Source organism: Anas platyrhynchos, chromosome 3 (assembly GCF_047663525.1).
Source record: "Anas platyrhynchos isolate ZD024472 breed Pekin duck chromosome 3, IASCAAS_PekinDuck_T2T, whole genome shotgun sequence".
Classification (NCBI taxonomy): Eukaryota; Metazoa; Chordata; class Aves; order Anseriformes; family Anatidae; genus Anas; species Anas platyrhynchos.
In genome coordinates, this window is record NC_092589.1 from 26,710,489 (window position 1) to 26,733,793 (window position 23,305).

A 23,305-nucleotide genomic window follows, 5' to 3' on the forward strand; every position below is an offset into this window, starting at 1 on the left:
TTAATTTATATTAATATATATTGTAATAAGTAATACTGCATTAATTACCTCTTTGCAATTTGTCTCCCGAAAATTACGAATAGAGGCATTAGTGAGGGACAAAATGAAATTCTTGATAGTTGGTAACTTTTTCCAGCTGACTTGTGAGCACAAATTCACAATCTCTGGAATTAAGGCTAAGTATAGGTCACAACGATCCAGATCGCCAACCTAAGAAAGAGGATACAAAAGTAAACTAAAGCATTAAGAGATGGAAACAAACTGAGAAGAGAAAAAAAAAACTACTATCAACAATGATAGCAGAAGGAAAGCAACAGGAAGGAAAACAAATGTATTAGTATTTTAAATCTTGTCTTTTCATCTTACAGGTTAGTTTAGTTTAGTGTTTGTGATTATGCCTTAGAAGAGGCAGTCTGAAATTCTGTAAGAAATCTCCAGTTCTTTTAATTGGCAAGGTTATTTCCCTTACTGGGAGCAAAGGGATGCCCCATAAAACCACCTGAGCTAGCCTGAAACAGTGTTCAAATCTAACTCAGTTATCAGAACACAGCACTGCATTGCACCCTATACACATACAATGGTACATCCCGCACTTCTCCAACTGGATTTTATCTCAAGATTATATCTTGCTTTATGGCTTTTGATTCTCCTGGCCTATCATACTTGCATCTTTTTTCCACACCATAAAACTACCCACCTATTAAGCTGTTCACTCAGGGAATCATCTAAAAAAAAAATCCTTTAGTTTTCAGAGTAGCTCCTCTGCATTTTCACCCACATTCAGACTGAAATTCTCCTGATTCAACATTAATACTTGTTTTGATGCAGTAGCATGTTTCTTATCAGTCTTCTATCATGCTCATATTTTGGGGACTGTCTGCTATCAGCTTTTTCTTTGTGTTTCTTTTACTTCATACTTTTCATGCTGTTTCCAACAAGGTACCCCAGAACCCCATGCTTCTGTCAAAGACTTCACCCGTGCAGAAACATGAACTTTTTTTCAGCTGTTGTTACTATATTCTTGTACAGACTTGTAATTTTGACTTCTATTCATTATCACTTCTGCACACATTCCCATATAACTTTCACCATGAAATCTGAACTGGCTTTCTTTTCTAAACTCACTCTTCATTAAATAACTCATTGCATCCATTCAAAAAAAGTTTACAAAAAAAGTCTACTTGCACAGAAATGCTGAAGTGTTTAAAGACTTGGTATGAAAACTAAGAACATAGGTAAATCAAATTAACAAGCAAAGTCACACCAAAGTAAGTCTCATAATAACTACTTACCGTACTTAATTCATTTGTAGTAAGCTGACGGAGTATAAATTCAAGAATACTCTCCACAGGTGTCATTAGAGATTTCCAAATAAAAGACAGTACTTTATCTGTGTGAAAAGCAAAATAAATACATTAACATACAGAAGTGCACTTTCTTAATTTATTACATCATACAGATTTAAGTTACAGTGCAAATGTTATACAGTAATATGTATTCAAATGCCTTAAATAAGTATTCAAATACCTTAAAACAGTTCAGTACTGTTTAGCAACACAAACCTCAGAGCCAAAAGAATCAGACCAGATGATAACCTTTCCTGTGGTTTATCATGAATTGGTGAGCCAAACAAAATTGATGGGACACCCAAAAATAAAAGCTTGATTTTCCATTTTTTAATGCACACTCACCCCAGTTCCATCCCTGTGCACAAACACCTTATTCATAAATGTATTCCTTAATGAAGAACAGAATTTTCACATCCAGCAATTAATTGTATGCCAGAAAAATGCAGTTCTCTCTAATATGTATAGAAGTGAAAACTGTGGGGTTTTTGGTTTTGTTTGGTTGGTTTTTACTGTTTAAAGATAATTGAGATTTAGATAGAGACCAATCTATACCCCTGGTAAAACACACTTCAATCTGTGCTTCAAAAGGGTGAGAGCTAGCTGGTACTGAAAGCCAAAAAAATAATGTATCAACATGACAATGGAGCTAAAATCTTCTGCATGACCATCCTGATCTAAAACCATCAGTCGTTAGTTTCTGTATCTAGGGGAGTTACCCAGAGGATACACCTACTGATTATTTTTCACTTGTTGACCTTGAGTTAGACTTAATTCAGCAAAGTTTTTATGAAATGGAAGAAGACCTTCAAAAGGTAGAAATATAAAAGGATTCACTTCCAGAAGTTCCAAATTAATATTGTTGCTGCATTTCTAATGCTTTATGTGTATAGAACAAGCAGTTTAGCTATGTCATATCACTAATGTTTAATCATTTTTTCCTTAAAGCGACTGAAGTTTCAAATCACTAAAAAGTCTTCTGCAATTAAAATTCATAAATTCTTCAGATAAAACATTTAAGATAGAAAACGACAATTTGCTACCAGTGGCTCTGTAACACTTTCGAAAACAATAAATAGCAAATACTTACTGTTTAAAACACTGAAGTCTCACAGCTGTATAGACAGCAAGACCTCTGGAAAAATACTGCTGCTTTCAGATATATGTCTATCCCCATTACAGCATTTTTAAATAAAAGCACTTCCTAATTATTATTTTTGTTTTAGAAGCTTAAAAAAATTCCTTTCTTCTTCCCCAACATTTTCTCATTTTCCAGTTGGCAGAAAGGACTGTTCACCTTCATGGCAACAAAGCTTTTGCATTCTACAGCATTGCATTTCCCACCCCACCAACCACCAATGCAGTCTATTCGCAGCTCTGGAAGCAAGACTTATTATTTGACTCTCCTGTGCAAGATGAAGAACCATGGAAACGTTGTAGGAAATAATATAAGAATTACTTTTCTTAACATAAACAGATGTAATACTACAAGTCCAACTCCATAAGCCTCTTGAAAGGCTACTGATGGTGAGCTGTAGTATGGCACCTACATGTACAGGAGGGAAGCATTCAAAAGGACAAAGATCCTGTGATGCTCAGCCTTGCAATAGCTTAAGAACTCTGGCAGCAGAACTAATGCTAAGTTAGGCATCCAAATTCCCAAAGCAGAAGCAATGGACTGCATCTACATTAGCAAGCATAGGAGCACATAAGGAAATTATTTATGGAATAAAAACCTAACATGCTGTCTTATGTGTTTTAGAGGGTTCTGCTTCCAGCTTGCTCTAGCCCAGTGCTGTGATCTGAAAGTACGGTGGCAGTTGAAACACATCTTCCAATTTCGTTTTATCTGAAGGAATCCACCTCAGCAGTCAGAGACCATCCTACAACAGGAACTGTAACAGCCTGCATAATTAGCATTCAACATTTCAGTCAAACAGCTGTAATTCAAGAGGGGGGTTACTGTATAAAGCACTTTTTAAAATAAGGTTAGAAATTTACTTCAGGACTGCATTTAGACATCTTTATGAAATCTGGATGCAGAACCCAAAATCATTTCATCCCCCATGTAAGAGCCTAAATTTGTGGCCCCTGCTCCAAAGTATACTCTTGTATTTCATGTTATAAAACATTGAAAAAAACAAACAAAAAAAAAAAACACACAACAATCTGGTGAAGCAGAAATCGAATGTCAAGATCCCTCGATTTAGTTCTGCATTCTAATCACAACAATTATGTTGCCACGTTTCACTTGCTCTCAGGAAAAAAAAAAACAAACAAAAACAAACAAACAAACAAAACAAACAAACAAACAAAAAACAATAGAGCTGTTCTGGTTACACATTGACAAAACCTTTGATCAAAGAAGAAAGTAAGGACTCCACAGCTTTTGCCCAGACTTTGTAGCTGAAATGGCTACAAGTCGTTCAATTTGTGGGGGACAACATCAATCATGCCAGCAGGCTTGTGCTGAAATGAGCACCACTTAACCTTTCTGCTTTTGACCAACATTAAACTAAAACAAGTCAGTTAAAGTTGCCAGCTAAAATTATGCCTAAGATTGTAAAATAACTAGCGTCATCGTAACTTTTGCAGTCTGAAGAGCATTAACTGAGACAAAAATACCTACCAGTCAACCCAGAGAACAGTAGATCTAGGAGGATCATTTTATGCACTTGAGTAAGGCTCTGCCTGAACCTGGGGTAACTAAGCAGGTTAGGCTGGGCTTCTGTACTAACTTATTTTTCAAGTGGCTAAATGATTTTTGAAATCCATACATCAGCAAAGAACAGGCCTACAGATACTTGTAATATGGGCACATTCTCCATAATGTAACTAACTGCAAATCTAATCCTAACGGATAACAACTATGTTTTTTTAGGATTCCATATTCTCAATTCTGAGTCCTTGGGAAACCTTCAGAAGAGCCTTTGTAGGACTGGACCCACAGCCTGATTTCATAAAACATATGTCAGCCTGTCCACTTAAAAAAAAAAAAAAATCACTTCTAGGCTAGTATTAATTCAACAATATAGCCTTAAAACATTAAGTACCTTATTTTTAGTTAAACTATAATTAATATAATACACAGTATACTGAAGATATCACTAACCATCTTGTGTATTGGAACATTTTAACGAACGGGTCTGCAATAACTTCAAGAGAAGCTGTAGGCTTTTATCTGTTTTCAGTGTTGGTATGTAAGCATTACTGCCAAGTTTCATCAAGACATCCAGCAGAGGGTTCAAGAAAGCCTCTAGTTCAATCCATTCTATGTTGCTTTTTCCACTACACAAAAACAAAAATTAAAAAGAAAGTCTTCTTCTGAGTATCTGCCTTAAGTGCTGAAGTCACTTACTTATGGAAATAAATAGGACACAGGTTTCCAAGCCACTTAAGTATCTATAGAAATGTTACCCAGTAAGTTTGCAGCAACAGTTGGACAAGGTCTAAGGGTCTACCAGGATGACCCAATGTCTACAGAGACAAATGGACAATTTCCCATCTTGATTAGGCTTCTATCAGACCCTTAGGGCATAGGCGGATAAGAGAAAAAGAGCAAAAATGTAAGCTAAGATAATTCATACTTACCTGGATTTATTCCTCATCTGCTCCACATCAGCAGCCAACAGTATCATTGTTGCAACAAGCTTAGCTTCAAACCAGTCAGGCATAAAGCAATTTTCTCCTAATTAAAGATATTTTAAGGTTTCCACAGCATTTAGAAAAAAGCATTTTAAAATAAAATATTTAAAGAAATTAATAATATAAAAGCAACTACTTTTAAAAATAGGTTTGTTTTTTTTTGGCATTCTTTTATCTAAATACAAACTCTTTTCCTCTACACATCATAGAAGTTGATCCCATTTGCCTCTGCACCAAAATCAAATTAAGGCAATGAGCTGTATTTAGTAGCAAATTCCCCACAGACTTATCTACTACTTTTAAAAATATATTAGCATATTCAAAAGAAGTCAAATAAAAGTTCATATTTAAGAATGATGAATGCCAATGCCACAACTTTAGCAGAATTTGACTAAGTACAATATAAACAAATTAGTAACTTCTAAAATCCAAAGTACTTTTTTTAAATTATCTTCAAGAACTTTTTATACTAACAAATATTGAACTTACTTTCAGATGCTGGTGTCTTAAGATACTCTACCACAAGACCTCGTACATATTGATATAGTGATGATGTCTCTTGATGCTCAAAATCAGAGCGCACAGACTTTCTGAAGTTTCTGTCATTCACTTGCAGCCAACTGCAAAGCTAAATTAAAATCAGTATGTTACTATTTAACTGTATCTGCTAGCTCTGTACTGAAATTACTTTAGCAAGGTAACAGCAATATGTTGAAGCACTGTCACATCAACAGATCCACACCATGGAAGGCTTTCACTGGAACTACTGGGAGGCCTAACAGACTACTCTCCTCACACACAAAAAGTTTCTTCCACGGACTAGTTCAGAGCACCCAAAAAAATGAAATTATTGTTACCATTATAAGGAAAAAAATGTCTTCAATATAATACTGGTAAAAAATTCCTTTATCTCAGAAAAGGCTTCTGATCATTGAATGTTATCTAATGAGAGCTGCACTTTTATTTCAACTTCTGTGCCAAAAAAAAATTGAATAGGATGACGTGTACAGCATATATAACAAGGTCACTCTGCACAAACCTTTTTATCATACTGCTGCATAACAAACCCAAACTATGGCTACTTAATCATCTGGTTCTGCAAATCCTATACACAAAATGATTTCTTTGAGTATTTCCATAGCATTTTGCACCTAACAAAGACATAACACATACACCGTCTGTAAATTTGCCAATTCAGAATCTCACTTTACACCCTAGCCACATTTTTCCTTTAGAGATTCCCCTGTTACTCTTGCCTGTGCTGGGTTCATCCAAGCAACATGCAAATCAGAGGCAGCTCATACATTCTTTGGCCCATATACTGGCCCGTTCAGAGATTCTCAGGATGCACACCATCTCAGACACTACCTTCAGAACTAAGAGAAAGGGAAAACATGCACCATTCTAGCAGACTGTCACTCTAAAGATAAACTTTAAAAAAAGAGTTTTCTTTTCCATCAAATTAAGTTTTACAACATAGTTTAGGGGAAAGGAGAAAAAGGAATTAGCCAAAGGAGAAGAAAAAAATATATATAATATAGAGAAATAACTGCCTGTAGATCCGATGACCAAGAACAGCTTCAGCTGAGGATGTTACATCCACCTGGTATCCTTAATAAAAGTAGAGAGAGAAGCCCAAGTCGTGGCTCTGTGGATTCCATAGGATGCCCTGCTTCGCACTCTCTCCTTGAAGTTACCAACGATTTAGAGGAGTGAGCATGGATCCCTGATGGGAGAGATTACAGATGCTAGTACATGCTTACCAGTAGTTATTTTAGTTCCTACAACAATGGCAAAGGATGCAGAAGACTAGGACTGTGATGAACACATCAAAGCCTCTTACAGGACCAGTATTCAGGGATCAAAGTCTCAGTAAGAACTGATTCTGATTTGCATTTCAACATGGTTAAACCCAACAGCTGCAATACTAGATATACTAGAGAAACTCTAAGAAATGTGGTGAAACCACGGGAAGAAACGGGAGCTTGGTGTATACAAGCTCCCATGTTCAAAAAAGCCTCTGCTTCAAAAAATATTTTTCTTCTGTAGAACTGAGAATTTCTGCATGAAGAGAGGGAAAAGTCACGTTTTATTTCCCTCCCTTACTTTCAACAACTGTGATGTTGACAACCTTCAAATTCCTTTTTGTTTCGAATCTGCCAAATAATTTGTTTAGGGTTAATGTTAACTCCTCTGTAGTATTAAAGAAAAATCAGAGCTTCCAACTGAAACATAAATCCATTAAGACTCCATATCCAGAAAGTTGTGAATGTGTCAATGCAGAAGTTGCTAACCATTTAAATATTAATAATACATCATGTATTTGTATAGGTATTAAAAAAAGTGTTTGGTGAATATATAAGTAGCTTTAGTTCTCACCTCTATCCATAACATAGTATCTCTCCTTAATGATTCATCTGGTCTAAGGCACAGAATAAAGCTTGAAACTTCTGGAAGAGACACTTTCTCCTGAAGAAATCAATTAAGATACAATAGTTTTTAACATAATATGCAATGAATAACATCTACCTAAGGATTCAGGAAGTCACTTTCATCTAGCAAATGTTGTAGAAGAAGAAATAGACCTTGCCTTTCCATGGTACAGACTTGTTTTTGGCTCTTCGGGAGCAGCTTATCTTTATCTAGGAATATAACTTAATTCTCCAAAGTATTAAAACCATAGAATGGGTTGAAAATTAAAGATCATCTAGTTCAAACATTAATCTGAAATCTATCTGAAAATTAATGAATGACTAGAAGAATAGTTATATCTATTATTAACACCTTTTAAATGAATGACATAAACAATCAGTCACCAGTAAGTCTTATTCCTCTATTTCTGAAAGGAAATTTCTGTTCCTCTAGCCGTAAACACTCAACACAGAAGCCTGTAATTGAAGGGGGATGCTGATACTCCACTCAGCTAAGAAAGCAAGCATGTTATAAGACAACCAGAACATAATTTGACTACTGAATATTTTTTTTCTATTTCATTATTAGCAATAGTTTTATCATTCTGATATCAATTAGTCGCAAACAAAAATGAAAATCTAATAAAGCCAGTTGTTCTATGTTATGTCTAGCAATTTTTTAATCATCTGTTTACACTGTACAAGTGTTGGTTCATTTCTGTCGTCAGGAAGAAAAAAACTCACCACATCTGTCAAATGCATAGCTGTTTGAAGAAGATAGCACTGAGCAGCTCCACGCAACAAAATCTGATGTGTAATCATGGTACACTGTAGCACATCTCTGCAAAGAGAAAAACATGTACTGTAGAAAATACACATTTAGGAAATTTAAGAATTTCCTAATTACTAACAATTTTCCACATATTAGATTGTATTTAACAAACATACTAAATATAACAAAATCTTTGCCCTAATCAGACAGAATACAACCCTAATCCCAGACTACTGCTCTACATACTTTCAAAAATTGAGGTTAAAACTTGGATAAACATATACGACAATATTAGAAGTACTGAAAAAGCACAGGAAATTTTTCACATTAGTTCAAACTGCTAATTTAATGTTTGCATTTTTACTTCTAACAGATACAGAAGCAGATTACGTTTGTCATCAAATTCTTATGCTAGCACTGAAAGAAGCTGGATGAGACCCTCACTGCTCACTTATCAGCAGATGTGTCTGTTTTATTCTTTGTAAATTACTTTTATTCAATATTCCTTAGTCCACCCGTAAGATTTTAGTTCAAAGCTTCAAATTCAGTTAAACTGAAATAACAGATCTGGAAAGTGAATGCAGGCACTTTCAAAAAATCAGTGCAATTAAGGACGAAGTGCATGCCAATAACTTTCACCTAGCTTTCTATTTACAGGTCTTTCATGTATCAATTTGTGAGCTGTCTCCAGATGTAGATTGAACATGTAGATGATTGAACATGTAGATGTAGAACATGAATTAAATCCTGGCTCTCTAAATGTTCCGCATGTTTCCTTACAAGAAGTAAGAAAGAACGCAAGGCAGTAGAGGTTTTACCTTAAAGCCTGAAGTCCATCAGTGCCCAGTACTTTACATGCAGGGATACATGCCAGAGCCATTGAAAGAAACAAGATGGGAACAGCACACCAATGCCGACTTGTCATCTTCTGAATAAACTTTAACAGGAAACTACCTTAAAATAAAAGTAAACAAACAAACAAACAAAAATCAAGTGTGATTTTCTGCTTTCCAATGCATTTAAATGACAAAGACCCCAGCAGGAGAACATTATGATGCACTCACATTGCACATTTAAAATCATTTCTGAAAACTAAATGAATGACAAGGGTGTCTCCAAGTTGCTAATCACAGAACACTGACTTTTTGATAAATAAAATACATGCCATAGGAAAAGGCAAAGAAATAACAGCATCTACAGCACTACAAGCATGTAAGGTGTTTTCCACAACAGTATGTACCTGTGAATAGAGTATATTGAATAGAGCTGGTTCTACCCTAATTTCATCCCATTAGACCATACATTAAATTCTGGGCTGAAAAGGAGCAACCTTTGACAGACTACACTACCACCAAAATTTGGGAAACATCCCAGAAATCTTCCTGTATCCAACCTGACAATAAAAAAAAAAATCCTTATTCAGCTTCTGCCTTAGGGCTTCAAAAGAGACAGAGTGCTGACTACACAGGTCATGACCAAAGAGGTCTGGCAGATTGTTTTTATAAATCAACCTAACAAGGAAAAAAAAAAAAAGGAAAGAAAGAAAAGAACATCAACACAGAATAGTTCTAAAGATTTTACACAGTACAGCATTATCTAAACTGACAAAGAAAAAATCTGCAAAAACTATTCATCTTCAGAACAACGGGTTGTGGTTATTTTTGTCTTTTTAATATATATATATATATATATTATAAAAAAAAAAGTGTCCTCGAGTTTCCCTTAAAACAATTTTGCAACTTGTTACAGCAGCATCCCTCTAAGCCTCTGAAGAATTCTCTTTTCTGGGAACTTCACTGTCATAGCGAGAACTACTCCTTTTTTCCCCCTCAAGTCATGTGGAAAAACTGGGGTAAATGCTTACATGGGATATGGAAAATGACTCCGCAGTTTTTATTTGGTTTCTTTATTTTAAAAAGATAAAGGTGATATTGAAACATACCTTTTTCTTCCTCTGGAAGAAGCATCAGATAAGTAGCCAAAAAATTCTGCAGCCTCATTCCCAATGGAGGACAGGCTCCCATTGACTGACCTGGTGTCCTGTTAAGTTTTAAAACAGCAAATACACAACTGACATGTTAACAGCTACAAGTAGGATTGACCTTAAACAAAACCAGAATGGTTAATCCACTGCAGAGACTGTCCCAATAGGCCACAGAGATGCAATGCATCAGCCTGCTCCCTCCACTGTGCCCAGCAGTCCAACAGTAAACACAGAGAGGACGAAGAAGGTCACAACAATACCAGTCTCCCTACAAGGACATGGTACAGCATCAGCACACTAAGGTATTCAAGTACAACCTCAAGCACAGTTACTGGACTGGGAGCATCAAATGTTGAGCCCACAGTAAGAAATGGCACTACAGGTTCAACTTTGTGCCTGCACTAGCAGTATTCCACAGGCCTTTGGACAAGCAGGTTACCAAGACCTGTGTATAATCACTACTTCTGGTATACTCACTCCTTGTATAATCACTCTTCTACTTTCAGATATATCCCAACATGTTTCACCAGAAGTATGAAAGCTATGACAGAAGATTATAAAGCCTTAACCCAACACCATTCTAGCTTATAACTCCACTTAAAGAACACCAAAACATGCAGCATTTGCTGCTACTTTTGACTTCCCGTGTCTGATTTGAAGCGTATGACCATGCAAACCATACCGCAGCCAGCTGAGGTGACAAACACAGAGCTGCTGCAAGATCCTGAAGCAAAGGTCACGTGTCCTGTCATGTTTAGGTGAAACAACATATTCTAACTATGCTTACACAGGTATCCAGAACAACCAAATCTAACCTGACCACTGGTTAAGTGACAATCATATTTCCCTCTCTCCTGAAGCGCAAAAATAATGTCAACTCTTCGAGCTGCCCAAAAAGGTCTGCCAGTCAAGGCTACTCCAACTGAGTTGGAGTTTGATTGTTAGCCAAACGTTCATCACCCAAGACACTCATCTGGAATAAAGTGCATTCAACACTTTATTTCCCATTCTTAGAACTTTCCATGCAAGTAACACAAAGGATTGAAAACCATCAGTACAATGAATGAACACCAACTTGTAACCCCTCCAACTTTTATCTGTTCATTATGTATTTATACCCAAGGAGGCCACTGTCACGTCTTTAACAGTCTGCTCTGAAAAGTATTTTATTTGCCAAAAGATAGTCATCCAATGGTGGAAAAAAAATATATCTATCAGTTATGATTTTGCAGCAATTAGCGCAACCCCTTCTGTCTGTGCAAAAAAGAAGAGAAGATAAATATTTCAGAAAGTTACTCACTTATCATATCTCACTTCATTTCCAAATTAGTATTTTAACACTATATGCTAAGCAGAACCTTAAGGAATTACTGAGTTGCTATCACTAGGATGGAACTGAACCTGTTTCATCTCTTACTCACAGCCACACATCTTTCCCAAGAAACTCTCCACCTGTCAGTGAATTTAGCAAATGCCATTTATTTACTAATATACTTTATCCAAAATTTTACCAACATGCTCAAACCCATATTAGTAGGACACACTTACAATAATCAATACATTTAATAATCAGTTGCTTACCTGCTATAAAGGGAACTTTCTGAGAGGGCATCCATTAACGGCCCAATAACAAACTGATAAAAGGGAAGAACAATGAGTAAATGTACGCTTGCAAGGCACTGATACATAGAGACTAACTAGAATTATTCAACCTCACTTTAAAAGTAAAGGAAGAGTCAGAAACTAGAGAACACACTTGGCAATAATAACTATTAGTAGCAAAAGGAGTTGGAAACTAAAGAGAAGGGGGAGCAGGAGACTAAACAAGCAGAACAGTATTTTTTAATAGGTAAATTTCACAGAGCATGGTGAAAGCTGCAAGCACATAAAACATTTTGGGAAACAGATGGAGAATGGATGGTGTTCAGCATAAGAAGGGAAAAGGTATTTAAACACAAAATAGAGGAAAGATTAGAAGTAGAAGAAAGCAATAGAAAAGACTATTATACTACTAAACCATCCCTAGAAAGATTAAGGATGTGCTACTTTATTTTTATTTTTTTAAGGTTAACTGGATTTCAAGTTAGCAATCAAGAAGCTAACTTAATTTGTATAAATCAGAAATAAATTAGCCTTTGAGGGCAATATTCCTTCTATGAAGAGGAGAAAGAAGCAATGGTAATACAATACAGATCACTTCTTACTGAATTGTAGGCTGGTTGAGGTATCAACCTACACATGTTACCATATAAAAAAACCTAGGGACTTAAAATACTTCTTCCCCTATATGGAATATGTGTATGTGTGTTTTTAAAGGGAGATGCAGTAATACACTGATTATACTACACTACATACATATGAAATATCTCCCAGAGTTATCTAGCAATGGATCTTAAAATTCAGTCCTTAAATAGGAGATACTGTGCACAGGCAAAGTCTGTAGACCAAGTTTACCCAAAACCCTGTTCAACCAATTGTTTTAATAATACCCAAAACTGCTCAATCAATTGATCTAATAATTTTGGAGAAGATCAGGAACCATGGAAGTCTGAAGCATCAATCATTCCCCTACTAATGTAACCCTTGATAAAAAATTTCAATAAATTGGGTCGTACATTTAGTTAGAGCATTAGCTTCAAATATGTGAATGAATGACTGTACTTAAGAACCCATTCACTGCAGCCTGGCTATTTTCCAATTCATTTTATATTTGACATCACTTACGAATATAGCCATCACTCACACAGGTAAATAAGAGGGTATTTTTACAGAATATGCCTAATTCCAACACCACTGATGCAATCAGCATTAAGATACATTACAAGTTAGAACATCTACTTGTTCTGGCAAGTAACCGTAAAATCCTTACCTCCGAAAAGCCAAGAGAATTGGGGAGATGCTTTGTTTCATAAAGCTCTAAAAAATGAAGGATGCCTTCCTTTGTCAATGTCTTATTCTCACTCTCAAACATTCTTTTATAGATGCACATGTGCCATGATGGGTGAAACAACCAACAACCTGTTACAAAAGCAAACTCTTCAAAATTAACAGTGACGCATTAGTATACTCTTTTTACAAATCTATGTTTTAAGGAAATTCATCAAACACACATACAAGACGTTGACATTCTGGATAACGCGATAGTCAATACACAACACACTTCAGAAAGATTATTACAGCTGCTAGATTTATAAAAATATCCTACTAAATCTCCCATTAAAAAAAAACAACAACAACAACAACAAAAAAGTAAATGCTCAAGTAAAACAAAACATAGAGGGGAAGTGCCAGGTAGTTAGTTCTGCTAGCAGGGAAAAAAAAAAAAAAGAAAAAGAAACAACTTCAGAATAAGATAATAAGCAATATGGTAGGATTTCTTGTTGCTGCATCTCAGAACAGCACTGACAGTGAAAACTTAACAAAAAGCTGCAAATAAAATGAAGAAAAAAGTGAGAGTTAATCACCTAATACTTTAGAGATGCTTCAGAAAATGTTGTCTTACCTTTTTCCCCTGATATAGCATGTTCGTATAAACTGTTTAGTTTTGGTAATACTGGCTTTATGACATGGATCTGAAATGCAAATCAGATACAATGTAAGTAGTCAGTTTACAATTTCAAATCTAAGAACTGGCACTTAGTCATGAGCTAGAATTTACTGTCAATAGCATCAATGTAGCAATTGACAATAAAACTGCATTTAAATAAACAAACATACTCTGCAATGCCTGTGCAACTCATCCAAGGACTTGGTGTGCAACAGGAAATCGTAGGCTACAGATTAAGACGAATTGTTACTTCTTTGCTACTGTATCATAATGGTAATCCTTCCCAATAACCAACCCTTCTATTCATCACAATTAGAATGTGAAGCTTTCAAATCAAACAGCACAAACCTCTGAAGTTAAACGCTTTGATAATGACTATTCTCTCAGTTACAGGACAATCATGCACAAATAATGCAAGATAAGTAAACTACAAACAGGTAATCACAACTAATTTATACCATGCAACTGCAGAGGGTCTCAGGTCAAAAGCAATCTTTCTACCAAGTTCACCGGCCTCTGAGTCAAACTTGGAATTACTTCCATCCAAGGGCACAAAGTGCTTTACTTGGAGATGTAGTGTCCTCTACTAAGAAGAGGTTACTGAGTGTAATAGCCTGATTTTTGCTGAGAAATGGGTTACCTCGCTGGGTAACCCAACGGGTCTTGCAATAAGCTGCAACCTGGGTTTTCCTTCCTTAGTTCAATGCACAGCCGTAACCAGATTTCAGAGAGAGATGGGAATGCATTCCAAACTATGCTTGCTGCATTTTAAAGATTAAAATTCAAAATGAATCATGCCTGACGATGCTTAAACGCCTTCAATGGCCCAAACTGTAAATGCTTATACTGTAGGGGCCAGAAGCTATGGCGCAGGAGCTGCCCCCAGGCTTTCCGGCGCCCTCACCTGGTTTCCCTCCAGGGTTTCCAGCACCAAGATGTAGGTCTCCCAGAAGCGCAGCAGCGCCTCGTTCTCCTCGGCAGACCACCAGAAGAGGCTGGGCTCTGCAGGCAACGCAGACAGCTCGCTGACACCGCGCTGAGGCGGTGCCACAGGAGCCCTCCGGGGAGGGGGCCACACACACAGCAGGGGCCGGGAGGCGACGCGGTGCCTCCCCCCCATCCTTACCGTCCCCGCCGTCGGGGGGGCAGCGCAGGCAGGCTGCCTGCCCCCCGCAGAGATCCACGGCCCTCTTCAGCAGGTAGCGGGCCCTCCTGCGGCACAGCCCGTCCCCGCGGGCCAGCCCCTGCTGCACCAGCCTCCAGAAGCGAGGGCAGAGCCTGGCGTCGGGCCCTGCCGCGGCGCCGCGGGGCAGCAGCGCGTCGCACAGGGCGCTCAGCGCCAGCAGCGCCCGCCCGGCCCCGGGGGGCTCCCCGCCGGCCCCCAGCAGCCCCTCCCAGACGCGGCCCAGCGCCTCGCCGTTGCCGCCCAGCGCCGGCAGCAGCCGCCCGGCCGCCAGCGCCGCCGCCGCCTCGGCCTCGCCGTCGTCCCGCAGCAGCGCCAGCGCCGCCGCCACGCTCCGCGCCACCAGCGCCGGCTCCTCCAGCCAAGGCGCCGCCGCCGCCAGCGCCTCCACCGCCGCCTCGGCTCCTGCCCCACCGCCTCCTCCTCCTCCCTCCAGCTCGGCCAGCGCGTCGCGGGCCAGGCGTGCGGCCAGCGGCGCCCCGCAGAGCTGCACGCAGTGCCGCAGCGCGCCCCGCAGCGCCCGGCACAGCCGCAGCCGCTCGGCGCACGCCGCCCCCCCGGCCGCCCCTTCCCCGAGCCGCAGCAGCGGCCGGCAGCGCTCCAGCGCCACCTCCCAGGCTGCCCGCCGCAGCGCCTCGCCCGCCGCCGCCTGCCCCTCGCCCTCGCCCTCGGCCGCCGCCGCCAGGCGCTGCAGCAGCAGGCGCAGCGCCTCCGCGCGCTCGGCCGACAGCGGCGCGCACACGGCCCGCAGCAGCGCGCAGGGGTCGCCGCCGCGGGCCAGCAGCGCGTCGGCCAGCACCACCTCCATGCTGAGGGAGGGGACTCGGCGCGGTGCGGCTCGGCTCGGTGCGGGGCCGGTGCGCAGGCGCGGCCCCGGTGCGGAGGGGTGGGGAGGCGGGGCCGGGCCGCTGCGTCCCGCTGAGGGGAGGGAGGGAGGGGCCGCCATGTTGGGGGGCAGCGGGAGGGGTTGGGGACGGGGTGGGGGTCTCCTTCCCACCAGGTGTAGTGCGCAAAGTGTGGTGTTCGCCCGTGCTTGCTGTTGCCGTCTGTTCCAATAAATAAAGTATTTTCTAGTTTCCAGACCTGACCCGTGATCGTGGCCATTGTTATAAATGAAGTCTCAATCTGAATGTAGTAATATTTATAAAAAGAATATTTCTAAAAGGTATAAAAGGCAAGTAAACAGTGCTGGGTGTGCAGGGAGTCTACGCTCTACCAACACGCACACATGAACATCAAACATTCTAAACATACAGAACATTGCTTTACATACTAAACCCAAGTACGCCTATACATACATACAATCAGAAAAGGTAACAAACAATCCTTTAAGTTCCATGACTGAACAGTCTCCATTTTCCATTCCTTTTCTTGATTACAAACAAGTCTCCATTTTCCATTCCCTTTGAACAATATGTCTCGCTTTAAGTTGTCAAGCAACTCGGCCTTTGGGCCTTACGTATCCCGTTCTTCCTGGATCGAACAAAAGCATATCCATCTCCTTTTCAAGGCCAATAGGCCTGGGTCAAAAGGCACGTCCAGGTCACCAGGGGGCGGAACAGCAAAGGCCTGCGATGGCTGTAGCGGCAGAGGGGCCCATGGCGTAGCAGACTTTCAGTCTTTTTTTTCTTTTCTTTTCTTTTTTTTTTTCTTCTTGAGAACAGGCTTCTCTCGTATACCCTTCTCCCCACAGCAGTCCTTTTCAAAAACAACTTTTCATCGGTCAAACAACTTTGCATATAACAGCAACAGCAAACACAGAGAAACTTCCATGCCTCAACCTCTGGAGAACAAGCAACCCAAGACTGCATAGAGTCTCCTGAATCACCCTTCTTTGTTCCTTCTAAACTCTTTTACATTCCTGATGACCTCATCGTTCAGAGTCTAATGTTATCATCAACCACAGGGCTTGCCAACCCCCATGGCCACACTCGCACATCTCCCCTTTCTTCATTAATATCAACCATCTTCTCGACATGAATTACCACTCCATATATGACCCATGATCATGGCCATGAAGCCTACCTGAGAGCCCTTCATCTGCCCCATAAAACACTTTCTAGTTTCAAGATCTGACCCATAGTCGTGGCTGTGAAGCCTACCTGAATGCCCTGCATCTGCCCCGGGAAAACTGTAGGAAAACAGGGCACTGGCACCATGCCGTTAGCTCCTTAGCTGTGTGCCAGCAGCTGGCGTGGGGACCAGGGCAGTTTGATGTAGCCAAAAGGGAAAAAGGAAAGCAGGCTGATTTCCAGGGGGTGTAATTTCTAATTTCTATCTTTTTTTTCACAGCACTTCGAAAATGGTCACAGACTGCTCTCCGGGAAGATGTCACAGAGAGAGGCAAACGTGGAACTTTCTGGTCCCATGAAAGCAAAGGACAGCAGATTCCCTGCACAGCAGCACTAGGAAAGCACAGTTTCTGATGGATATGGGAGTTACCATGGCTAACTTCTCAGGCATCTAATGAAAAAGGCCTCTTGAAGTTTTCACTGTGAGCTCCCACTTGATCTTTTTCTCCAAATCACACAAGTATAGTCTCTCTCCTTTCCCTGGCTACACACTTCCCCGATACATTTTTGAAATTTGTGATCTTTGAGAGTCTACTGACTGCAGAAGAGCTGAAGCTTGTTACTGCAAGGGACCTATAGTGTGACTGACTGCCTATGAGGTAAATTCCAGAAAAAGAAGGGGAAAAAGAACTATTTTAGACCTGCTAGTTAACGTGGTTTCCATATGCCTTCACAGTCTGCGTGTATTTAGTTACATATAAAATACATAATCCAGAAAAAGCTTAAGAGAACAATTGAAATTCATACATTTATTTAAATGTAAAGTAAAATATAGCGCTTTGTTTCACACACACACACACACACACACACACACACACACACAAACCCCAAAAAACGACATTTTTTCAGAGGAGGAATGACAGAATATACAAAATTACTAAATGGGATGCTTGCAGCTGAAATCTCTTTCATGCCATAATACATTTTGTCTGCTCTTCCAGTTGCTCTGATGTCTTTCTTCAAAGTTCTTCATTTCTTACATCATGCAGTCAAGATGAATTGTGGGTGTTTCTTTCAGCAGGTCTGAATAAGTCCTGAAAAGGGGTCATTTCTTTATTTCAATCTGTCTTCTCTTCCAGGCACCTGTAGGACTTAACTGAATGAAGCATTAAAGGTCTGTACAACATGTAATAATCAATACAATAAAATACTAGGTGCTTTGCTGGTCTCCATTATTGCCTGATTTCATCCTTGCTATTATTTTTATGACAATGGGGTGCCAATTCTAAAGCCCTATTACATCAACTTAAACATCAGCATTTAAATTTGGACTGGTTTACTGCAGATCATTTTTTCAGACAAAAAGAAGTGGGTGAGAAATTAAGCCCATGGGAGATTAGGCTGGGGAGCATCTGAGCAGAATGTGATGCAGGGAAAAAAAAAAAAAAAAAAAAAAAAAAAAAGTGGTTACGGAGTTAAGAGAGCAAAAAGGAACAATAGGTATCATCAAAAGGAAATATTTTTCCCTTCTTGGCTGGTGCTGAATGCAGCAGAAAGACACTCGATAATACCTAACAATCTAGTCAGTCCATACGTAGCAAGCTTTACGTTTGCTATTAGCAGTATGTTAACAATAGGAACAGTAGTGGTGGTTCTGCCAAATGCCAAGAGAAGGTTCCACAAATTTTATACTTCAGTAGACACTCCATGAACATGATGACTTTTCCACAGTCTGAGCTCGATACTTCTGCTGTATGTTGGGGATTGTTCAAAATCCTCTTCCAAGAAGCAACATTTTATAATTTTCAGGTGGCAAGAGCTACAGCATTCACACCCCCACACCACACTCCTTAGTGCTCAGAACCCTGAATTTGTGCCTTCCAGCTCTATACTCCCAACACGTAGCCCTACCTCACCAAACACCATGTCCCATTCTGTTTTCCCCACCTCCCAATCCTATTCTTTTCCACCCTTATTTCCAAGACAGCCCTGCTCCCGGGCCCCAGCCTGCCAGTTGCAGGCACCTCTGGGATCCCAAATCCTTTTCACCCTAGCCTTAATGTACCAACCCCGGCACTCAGAGCATCCCACCCTCTGCACTTCTATTTGAAAGATGTTCTGTAGTTCCTCATCTATCCAGGTCCCCTCCAGCCTCAGCATACTGCTTAGATCAAAGGCTGAAATACCTTGGTTGCTTTTCATTTGTTTGTTGGTTGGTTAGTTGTATTTTGTTGTGCTGTTTGTTTACTAAACTGCAGCTGTTTTCTTTACCTCTGCTACCTGAGATATCCACCCTCATTCTGATTAATCTGCTTTGGAAACCTGGGACTGAGAGGTATTACTTGAAACATCAAAACCAGTCCACAATGGCAGCAGACAGCCCTGAAATAAATGGCCAGTCTGGACGTGTCCTTGTCACAGGCCACTACTATCTATAGGCCACAAAACACTTCTCAACACCCCATAACAGATGAAGGGCTTACTGCACTCTCCTCTCCCGTAAGCAGCTTGTCCGTGCTGTTTAATACTATTACTCAGCCTCTGGGAGGCAGCACAGAGATGAGAAATGCATATTAGTGTTGATTCACGTCTGAACTACTATAACACTGCCTTTGCTGATGATTAGGGTTTCCAGCACATGGCAACTAGCTGACCGAGCTCGGGCTGATTTTACAACTCACGTACTTAACAATATTTATTGGATTTCAGTATTTTTTTTACCTTTTTTTTTTTTTTTTTTTTTAAGTAACTTGTTATGCTACACCTTTTTAGCACTACAAGAGGGCTAAGGTTCCTTCCTCATGCCTCTAGTTAGAAAATCAGTGCCCTAGTTAGGTGCATGCTCTCTTAGTAAACTGGAACCTTGTTCTGATGTAAATGTTTTCCCCTGTAATCACACAATCAGGCAATCCTGTGTGAGAAACAGTCCAGTGATGACCATTCCAGCACTCAGTTATATTGGAAAAGGGTCATAGACAAAATTGCAGTCTAAACTACAGACAGGTATTTCAAAGTTTTGGAAATCCCCAGGTACAATTCTGGAAGGTCACTGCTGAGCTGAGCCACCGTGATAGATCATTAGAGCAAGGCCGTACAGATGTCTTTGAAAAAGCTTAGTTTTGGTGGTAGTTTTGGATCACATTAAATATCTCCCTTCTCGTGAAGAAAGATAGTCTTGTACCATCACCTGCACATTTCCAGGTAATTCTGCACAGTTCATAACGTGCAGTGGGTTTTGTTCAGAAACGTGAGTGAAGGCTTCCTCATCTCTGCACAACAGCAGATGGTGCTGTTGTCACTGACAAGTGCCTTCCAGTTTAATTTTCTGGAGAAAAGAAAGTACGTGACCGTGGAGAAAAAGAAAGGAAAGGAAAAGAAAAAGAATAGGAGAAGAAGATAACTGCCATTTCCTGGATTTTTAACTAGAGAAAGTAAGAAACGCAAAGAGAAGAATGATAAACGCAGAGAAAATCAAAAGGGCTATCTAAAAGAGAGACCAGATCTGTAATTTTCAAGAGGTGCTAGTACAGATGAAGGTGTAAATGCAATTAGGAGAGGCAGAGAGGCAGCACAGGCTGTGTACTAGATCCTTCCTCCCCCATTGCTTTCAGGAGACCCTGAACTCCGATGAGGAAGGTGCCGAATACTGGCAGTTCCCCACCGACTTTGTAAGGAGCTATTGTCACCTGGAAGTGTATATCAAGCCAAGCATTTGAAATCAGAGACATCAAAAAACCCTGAGAATTTTCCAAAAATAGCTTTAAATATTTGAGTGGGGAAGGGGGAAGAGCAGAATCGGGCAGGTAATGAGAAGCTGTGGCTGCAGAACCGGCCCTCTTGCACTCAGTGATGGACCGCATGCTTTCAGCTTTATCTGGGCTGTGCTGCACAGCTACCTTTATTATCTGCTCTAGCAAGAAAGGGAGCATGAAGGAAGAATGCTCAGGAGCTACCTGATAAAAGAGATAATGCAAAACAAAAAGAAACAGTAAGGTATCTTTAGGACAGTACCGTTAGCATTGCGCAGTGACACTACCCACACCTGGGTAAGTGATGCTCTGTCTGAAGTCCTTCTTTGAGCAGGATGGCTACATTCATCACAAACACACTGCTATCTGTGTGCTTTATAGGATGTTTGCTTTAAAAATAAAGTTGCCATTCTAACACTAAACATCCTTCCCTCAGAAGCACATTTCAAGGCAGCGGGTGAAAAGCAGTTGAGTCCAATTGAACGTTCCCAGTGATGGGAATTCACAAATCTATACTATGTGGGTTGTCACTAGGAGCTATAGGGAGCAAGTTAAGCTGGTAAATCTCTAGTTATACTGAGTGCAGTGGAATGATCTGGAAAAGATGAATTAGGAGAAAGAATTAGATGTAATCCTTTGCCATCTGTCCTTATTTTGCTAACCTACTTGACAGGGCACTGCTGAAATCTGCAGTCGCTTTTTATCTGCTTCACATAGCTGAAGATCATTTGCTATACAGACTGGAATCAAAAATCTTCCCAGTCACAACCTGCTTTCCCATTTGTTGGTTCTGTTTATTTTTTATTTTATTTTTATTAAAAATAAAGTTTAGGACTTCCCATTCAGCTGTAGGCTACACCATTCATTCTCAACCTCTCCCCTTTGCTAGGACTCAGAGCCATATGGTAAAGCTTAAATAGATTGTACTATTGGCTCAATAGAGAAGTAAAAGGGCTGTTAAAGTGTACATAATCCATCCTTCTTCAGCTTTCAGCCCAGAAAGTATGTATAGATCTGGGAGAAATGTGACAATTGAGAAAATGTCCATATGGCACCACATAGTTTCTCTGTGACAGCCTTTGTCTCCAGGTCTTCATCCAGCAAATCATGTAAACATGAGCTTATTCTAAGTACACGCCTGAGTATTTTGCTGTTCTGCATTTTAGTGTACAGGGGATTCTATTGATAATGAACCAGATAAGAGGATCTGCGGTAGTGGGGGAAATTCTCTGTGACTCCCGTATGAATATCTGCCAGCTGCAACCCTGGGAGCCTTTAGTCTTTTTAAATGCCTGGTGATATTACAGGGAGTAGAGCCTTACTACGGGAAGGCAGATTAAAACAATCCCAGATATAACCAAATCATAGGGACCAATACAGTTCTCACTTAGTTCAGTGACAACAGAGCAAAATGCCAGTTTATTTTGGGGAGGAGAGAAAGGAGGAGGAAAGAGAGGGTGCAGGGAGGGAGGGAGGAAGCTTCCACTTTGCTCCCAACTCCTAGGTATTTCTCTTTGCAGATGTGAAGGTTTGCAAAGTCTTATATTTTCCAAATGCATGCTATAAGGAGTTTTGTAGGGCCTTGGCTTAAGAAGATGCAGCATGGGTGAATAGCTTTTCTGTGGTGAGCTAAAGCAAATCTGCTATCCCTTCTGGGAGCACAGACATAGCCTGCTACATACACAGAAGCTATCTTAGATTTTCAGATCAGTGGAGAAATTGGTCAGGCACTGATTGAAAGCAAGATTATTTCCTCAGTGGGAAGTTTGGGTGTGAAAGATCCAGACCACTGCTGCTTTCTATCTCCAACAGTCCTTTACATCACCATAAAGCAAAGGAAAAAGGTTTTAAAATATCCTTCTTCATCTTCCATAGTACTTTAGATTAGGCTTATCTAACCTCACAAGGAAAAGGCAATAGGCGCTTGTTTCAAGATGTAGTCTTCGCATTTTGAATTGCGCATATGACTTCAGAGAACTTTTTTAAGTCTATTTTGAATTTTCCATACTAAAAATAAAGACGGAACAACTCATTGGTTTAGCTGAGAACAGCAACTTTGAAAGCATTAGGCAAGAAGAAGCTCTGGTGTTTTGAAAACAGCTCCTAATGCTGTTGTCTTTAATGGGGATGGCTAATCCTCTCTGTTTTATCATATTCCCAGTGATTCTCTCTAATTGGAAGCTTGCCAGTTATTCTGCAAAACTCCTGACTCACTCCAACATCATTTAGGTCCTTCTTAATTGATTGCAGGATATCTTCAAAGTCAGAGGAGGGCTCTCATTTGATGCCGTAAAAGCTTTTCCAAGAGGCCACAATCTCTTCAGTTTTTTGCAATGTGCTTTAAAGATAGCGAGATCAAAGGACAAACCCCCAGATCAGCTCATCTGTAGAAATACAACTCTTTTACAACCTCGTTATAAAGGCAGTGGGGTTTGTTTTATTTTTGAACTTGGCCTTGCAGGTCTAATTTTTCCTGTCCTATATACAGGAATAATAAAAAAAGAGGCATTTAGCTTATTGCCACAACATTTCTTCTTTACTTCATCCCTTAAATCCTGGGCATGTAAAGAGTTGCTGGTGGTCTTCTGCACATCTAAGAGGCCCTCCACTAGAGTCCGTTCAAAGCATTTTATAGGCAGTAATGTGTGAAGCCTCA

The 23,305-nt window shown here is 40.2% G+C and overlaps 1 protein-coding gene across 2 annotated transcripts in view; it reads right to left on the reverse strand.

Annotated features, from left to right (window-relative positions):
- The window catches only part of TARBP1 (tRNA guanosine 2 -O-methyltransferase TARBP1), a 34,356-nt gene extending 18,606 nt beyond the window's left edge, over nucleotides 1-15,750 (reverse strand). The window contains exons 1-14 of one of the 2 annotated variants that reach the window (XM_038176924.2): nucleotides 14,832-15,745; nucleotides 14,610-14,707; nucleotides 13,661-13,730; nucleotides 13,028-13,176; nucleotides 11,740-11,792; nucleotides 10,117-10,214; nucleotides 8,993-9,128; nucleotides 8,147-8,243; nucleotides 7,371-7,460; nucleotides 5,481-5,619; nucleotides 4,938-5,034; nucleotides 4,459-4,634; nucleotides 1,293-1,390; nucleotides 49-210 (exon numbers count right to left, since the gene is read on the reverse strand). In XM_038176924.2, coding sequence (XP_038032852.1) covers nucleotides 49-210; nucleotides 1,293-1,390; nucleotides 4,459-4,634; nucleotides 4,938-5,034; nucleotides 5,481-5,619; nucleotides 7,371-7,460; nucleotides 8,147-8,243; nucleotides 8,993-9,128; nucleotides 10,117-10,214; nucleotides 11,740-11,792; nucleotides 13,028-13,176; nucleotides 13,661-13,730; nucleotides 14,610-14,707; nucleotides 14,832-15,696 — 2,328 coding nt within the window. In that variant the 5' untranslated portion in view covers nucleotides 15,697-15,745. Of the gene's footprint in view, nucleotides 1-48; nucleotides 211-1,292; nucleotides 1,391-4,458; nucleotides 4,635-4,937; nucleotides 5,035-5,480; nucleotides 5,620-7,370; nucleotides 7,461-8,146; nucleotides 8,244-8,992; nucleotides 9,129-10,116; nucleotides 10,215-11,739; nucleotides 11,793-13,027; nucleotides 13,177-13,660; nucleotides 13,731-14,609; nucleotides 14,708-14,831 lie in introns of both variants that reach the window. The other variant, XM_038176925.2, reaches the window with a different exon arrangement.
- Between the last annotated feature and the right edge of the window lie 7,555 nt (nucleotides 15,751-23,305).